A 6,428-nucleotide genomic window follows, 5' to 3' on the forward strand; every position below is an offset into this window, starting at 1 on the left:
CATAATTACGTTGTTCCTACAACATATCTTTTAGTATAATAGTTTTGTTCACCTAAAAGTTGTACGTATCACCTAAAACTAAGCGAGATAGATATACAGAAAAAGTCCGGGGCCACAACTGGGCTGTAGGGCGGCTGCGGAAGCGTTGAAATGGCGGCTTTGGTTAGGTAGCTGTTCACAAGAAAGGCGGTGTGAGCCGGGGCGTTATCGTGGTGCAACTTTCAATCGGCTCCGATGTCTTGTCGGACCCGATTGACCCTTCGTTTGAGTCTCTTAAGGACTTCCACGTAAAACTTGGCGTTGACGGTTTGTCCTGGAGGAACAAATTCATGGTGGACGATGCCTTTAATGTCAAAAAAGACAATAAGCATCGTTTTCATTTTGGATTTGCTCATTCTTCCAGTCTTCACCAGCTACCTCTTCCCGGCCCTCCAAAAAGGCCTGGCGCCACCGAAACACACCACTTCTTGCTAAAGCAAGATCTAGGTAAGCCTATTTGATCATATCAAACGTCTCTGTCGCAGATTTACCGAGTTTCACACAGAATTTAATCGCGTACCTCTGCTCTAACGAACGCTGCATTTTCGGCTTGCACCACTCACAAAAACACGTCGCGCGAAAATGTTTGTTCTGACTCTCCAGGTGCTCGGAGACAACTGACCAACCGTTCGAATGTTAGCAAGGAACGCCCTCTGCCGAATCCAGTCGGTGCGCGCACGCTCCGAAGTACATTCGCGGCGGAAGAAAATCAGTCCTATTACTTTTCGGACAAATCCTGTATCTCAGAAACTGGGGTACTAATTCGGGTATATACTGGCAGACCGACAGGCAGACGAAAGACATGGCTAAATCGACTTGGAGATACGAGTTTGTTAGTGGAAACCGTTAACTAATGGCGCACAACCCGTTGTTTCCAAAACCATCACCATCATTTAATTCTACTTAAGCCTTTGAGTACTAACGCACGCTGGCCCATACTTTTAACACCAACCGTTTCTTCATTTCGCAAGGTGTTGCCAATTGGAGATTTAGTCGTGTGTAGAAGTTCACGCAAGTGAGGAAAGTGCTCTGATCGCCATTCAGTTGGGAGTGGCCTGAAACGGTTCTTTTACACATGACTCAAGCAGCTCACGACTTCCGGTCCTGGACCAAGTATCCTCTGGGTAGCTAAAGAACATCCATTTGAAGGCGAGCTAAAGTGAGAAGGCGAAACATCTCTACCAAGGGTTTCGAACCCGCCACGTATAAAACGCCCCCGATGAAAAAGTTAAATAAATAAGAGATTCTTATGTCACAGTGTGAAAATCGAACTGCTATATATACCACGCCACGCCTACTTCCCAAACAACTTAATTTTCAATTCCATCTGATTCTTTTCCTTCGAGTGTACAAATCAAGAAGCAATTAATATAACGGCATAAAAGTTTGCACGAATAATGCCTTTAGAATATGACATTATATGGCCAAAAATTGTCTAAATCCACCAAAAACTGTCCAAGCCCTGGGTACCGAATATATGGACCCCAGTATCTATTGTCGACTTTTTACTGAAAATATGAGTCAAAATATGGGTTATGCAATTGAAATTCAGAGAGAATCTCTTCCTGACAATAATATCTCTTCTTATCAAAAATGAGTTGAGTCGGTTCAATACTTCCCTCAGCCCCCTTTATGGACCTAATATAAAGATTTTCGAATTTCCGAATAATTTTATATCGCATATCTCGGCCATTATATGAGCTAACTCAATGAAATTGAGAGAGCATATTTGACTCATAACAGTGTATCTTTGCGCCTAAAATTGGGCGAAAATTTGACCTAGCCCCCATATAACTAATATCAGGATTTTCAAACATCCGGCTGACTTTACCCCGTATGATTGTTAATTGTATTCGAGGTACTTTACGAAACCCAGGGCACATTATTTTTAGTATGTGGGATGTACTATTAATATGGTATTGGCAAAAATAGATAAAGTAAAGTCGATACTTAAGATAAAGTTTGGCAGCACCTGAAGAAATTTGCCGATCTTTAATCTTTCCAAGTTGCAAAAGTATAAAATGTTTGGTTGCACCCGATCTTAGCTCTTCCTTACTTCTTTATTTTAGGTATGTAAAGCTCAAGCAAGTGCGATATAACTTGGCTATCAGCTAAGCTCTTTAAAATAGTAGGAATCTTATCTTTTATTGGAAACCTCAAGCTTACACCCACAGCTTTTCGTGTGAATAGTGAATCTCATCAGGGTTGCATACACAATACTAATTTTTAGAGTGCATTTTTTTTGTGGACGTAATGCTTACAGTTATATGTATGTTAGAAGTTTGTTAAAAATCTCATGGAATTCATATTTAAATTTAAAGCATACCAAGTCTTACACAGCCTTTAGTTGATAGCAGCCATTTTTCATGAGATTTCGGTGTGAGTGTCTGTGCGTCAATGTGCTGAAACCGGAAACGGATGCTGCAAGTGCGTCGCGTTATTACTAAAGTACTGATGCATCAGCTTTAGCCGGGATGTGTAAACGGAAATATGCCATTCGAGTCGCTTCCGTGCTTGTTGCTTTGACGCAATATCTTCTTTTAATATTTCGTTGTTGAGTCGCATGATTCTTAAGATTATTTTTGCATCAGCGTAAACATATTTCAAGTTTATTTTCAACCTTCGCTCTCTAGATTTTGGAGCCCATCAACAATTTGCTGGAAATCGTGGAGTTCGATGCCATTTTCTATTCGTTGGATTGGCATCCAAGCGACCATGTCTCGTTTATTGATAATGTGAAAATGCGTCCCATGGATGAGTCGTCGCCGGTAAGTTTCAAAAGTTTCTTTAAATATATTTTTTGAGAAAAAAATATATGTATATACATATATGTATATACTATATGTAATATTTTAATACTCGTCGATCTCACGCTGATGTACATTCTTGTAAGAACATATCTTTAAGACATCTGCACTTAACTAAATTCCCTTACAGGTCGACGCAGACTCAGCGCAAGTTTTCGATACAGTTATCTTTGCCGGCCCACCGCCGATGAAGCAACGTTTATGGCCACGCCACTGCGTACAGGATTCGTGGGGTGCCGAGCTACATAAGGACTTAAAAGTAGTGGACAATGGTATTAAAATTTATAAAGGCACAAACCCCGAAGTCGATTCATATTCCGTTTTCTGGGATAATAAGAAGCTCTCTGACACAACACTGAATGCCCAGCTCAAGATGAAGGGCACAACGGATATTTATGTCTGCGGACTGGCATATGATGTGTGTGTGGGTAAGCGTATGACTAGAAAAAGTAATTTAATTGGTTTCATATTTTCGTTTTCTACTTTCCCCTTTCCCTTTTCACCGCACATTTGTTGCTTAATTCTAATATTTTCATTTATTATTTTCCAGGTGCAACCGCTGTCGATGCCTTGTCCGTTGGCTATCGTACCATTTTGATTGACGACTGTTGTCGCGGCACTGATTTCCACGATATTGAACACACTAAAGAGAAGGTGATAAGCAATCATGGTGTGGTGGTGCACTCGAATGAGGTGAGCTCAATATTAACTGAGATATATTTTTAGCTGATAAAATGGCTTCTAGTTGATATATATGGATGTATGTACAGCTTTGTAGCTTTTTGGTGACTTCAAAAATTGTTAAATAATTAAAAATAAGACGGGTGTTTCGAGATTGCATTGTTTGTGGTTTTATACCCTGAATAGGATATGTTAACTCTCCAGCAGTTCTCCCCCGTGGATCCGCCCCTGTTGCTTGTTTAAGTATTCTCCAACTCGAAACCACTAAAAATATGTTTTTTTTTCTACTCCTAGGTGCGTGGCATGATCGAAGGCCGCGATCGACGCCCAGAGCTGGGCTACAAACTGGCTATGGAACTTAAGAATCCCGACTCTGCACTGTCACAGCGCAATGGCATACGTCCAATCGATTAAACATCGATTAGATGACATATGTAGTTAGCAAAAGACCTCCGAGGCATAAGTACAACAACAACGCAACTATTCCAGTATCCTATGAAAACGCTTAACCAAATGGCTTCAAAGACATGCACCAGGAACATGCACTTATTCTAAAGGCATATAAATGAAAGCCAGTAGAAAAAAGAAAAATTACGAGTTTCAAGCAACAAACTCAAGTTGATATGAGATAGAATATTTAAATGACAACAAAAATCCGAATATTTAGTAGTGGCTTAGCTTTTAATGGATTAGATTACTTAATTTATTTTAACTTTTAACAAACAAATAAAAAGCATATTATTTAAATTATACAAAATAAGAATAAATATATACTACTTAGGAACATGGTCAAGTTCCTTCAAATGAAATCTAATACCATGTTCAGACCGACACTTAATCACACGATTTTGGCTGGTCGATGAATTATCCCACTAATCTTAAAAATTTATCAAGAAATCTCTCTGTGCGACTCTGATTTTGCGGAATCTACTTGTCAGCACTGGAAATCTGTTACATTATCACAGCTGATTTAGCAACTACAAAGGGAAAAAATGTAAACAAACAATTTTTTTTTAAAGCAATGAATCTAATTTCATCTGAAAATCGACTTAACAAATGAAAAAATGGATCCATTATTTCTATTATATGGAAAATATTTAAAAAAAATCGTCTTTTTATTTCAAAATACTATATGACAATCTTTTCTTTTGATAAATATTAAGCGATGTGAATTCTTGAATGACAGCTGTTTTTTGATCTTTCTAACGGCAGTGAGAACACTGTTGGGTTATGAAATGCTTAAATATAATCTAATCTTTTAAATTTTCGGTCTGAACATGGTATAACGCACGTGATATTACAAATGAAACGCTTACAATTACATATAAATCCTTCATTTGAGAAAATATTTAAAATGGATTTAATGAAACGAACGTAAATTGTGTTGAGTGTGAAATGAAAGTGAACAAATTGAGTACAGAATAAAACTGTTAAACAATCGAAAAGTTTATGATGAATAAAGTGTGTTTTGTATTTTTCGCCGAACTGCCAGTTAAAAACAAAAACAACCGGCAAAAAGCGAGAGCGCAACAGTTAGGAAAGCCACTTTGCTGCCACCGCTTGTGGGCAGGCAGCAGCAAGCTAACTTTATTTAAACAATTAGGAAAGGGCTATGTTAGAATGTAGCCAAATATATCATACGCTTGCAACTTTTTCGAACTTCAATAATATATCTCACAGATTGGCTGATATTTTCGATAAAAAGTACGCAATTGAAAGAGGAGTCCACATTTGCGGTATTTGGGGCTGCAATAGTTGTAAAAGATTTTGTGTCACACCTCCGAATATAGTAAAGGGTGATATATTTTGTGTTTCCCTACTTAAAAAAAAACACAGAATCTTCAAATTTAATGGGGAATGTTTATTATCATTCGAAGAAACATTCTATGACATTTATTTTTGGAACATTATCTCTTCCAAATGTTGGTCGTGGCTACATCTCAAATGTTTCTTTGTTTTTGTTTTTTGAAGTAGGGAACCTCGAAATGAATCACCCGTTTTGATGTTAAGGAAGCAAAACGTATCGGCGGTGTTATGTAACTCTTAAGAAGACCTAAGAGAAAAATATATAAACAGGTTTTTCAATAAGGACGCTACAAAAGTAGACCGTTGGGGACAGCAAACGACGCCAAATTTTTCTCCGCTCTTTTGACATTTCTCTTCAGTTAAGTTTGCCATTTCATCATGGAAAAATATACGATCCAACAGCGAGTCGAAGTTATTAAAATTTACTACCGAAATTCGGAGTCAGTGGCCTCAACTTTAAGAGCGCTACGTGCAGTTTGTGGTCGCCATAATCGTCCTGTCAGACCAACAATTGAGCGTCTATTGGAAAAATTTGAATCCACAAGGTACAGTACAGAATGTTTCCGTGCCAATGAGACAAAAAAGTGCCCGTGGTGTCGAGAATATTGCTGCCGCTAGCGCATCAATTGAGGAGGACCCATATCAGTATCTCAGCCTCAAGCGTTGAACAACTCTGCAACGCGTTTTGTGGCGAATTTTGCGAAAAGATCTTGGCCTACATTCTTACAAGATTAAATAAGACGCAAGAACTGAAGCCGCTTGACCACGCTACCGTCTGTTCGTGAATTGGACCGACCGTATGTTCTTGAATTGGACTGAGCAACAACTTGAAAATGATCCGGATTTTCATCGAAAAATCATCTTCAGTGATGAGGCTCACTTCTGGCCGAATGGCTTTGTCAATAAGTAAAATATGCGTTATTGGTCAGGCTGCAATGAATGATGCATCCCGAAAAAATCACTGTTTTGTGCGGTTTATGGGCCGGCGGCGTCATTAGGCCGTACTTCTTCCGTGATGATCAAGATCGGCACGTTACTGTGAATGGGAATCGCCATCGCTCAGTAATAACCTAAGAGTTTTGGCCCGAATTGGAT

At 38.8% G+C, this 6,428-nt stretch overlaps 1 protein-coding gene across 2 annotated transcripts in view; it reads left to right on the forward strand.

The window, feature by feature from the left end:
* The window catches only part of LOC126754917 (nicotinamidase), a 39,859-nt gene extending 34,871 nt beyond the window's left edge, over positions 1-4,988 (forward strand). For both annotated transcript variants that reach the window (XM_050467134.1, XM_050467126.1), the window contains exons 5-8: positions 2,673-2,807; positions 2,977-3,274; positions 3,397-3,539; positions 3,822-4,988. In XM_050467134.1, the coding sequence (XP_050323091.1) occupies positions 2,673-2,807; positions 2,977-3,274; positions 3,397-3,539; positions 3,822-3,941 (696 nt within the window). In that variant the 3' untranslated portion in view covers positions 3,942-4,988. The remainder of the gene's footprint in view (positions 1-2,672; positions 2,808-2,976; positions 3,275-3,396; positions 3,540-3,821) is intronic.
* The last annotated feature ends 1,440 nt before the right edge of the window (positions 4,989-6,428 follow it).

The sequence above is a fragment of the Bactrocera neohumeralis genome, chromosome 2, assembly GCF_024586455.1.
Source record: "Bactrocera neohumeralis isolate Rockhampton chromosome 2, APGP_CSIRO_Bneo_wtdbg2-racon-allhic-juicebox.fasta_v2, whole genome shotgun sequence".
In the NCBI taxonomy this organism is placed as follows: Eukaryota; Metazoa; Arthropoda; class Insecta; order Diptera; family Tephritidae; genus Bactrocera; species Bactrocera neohumeralis.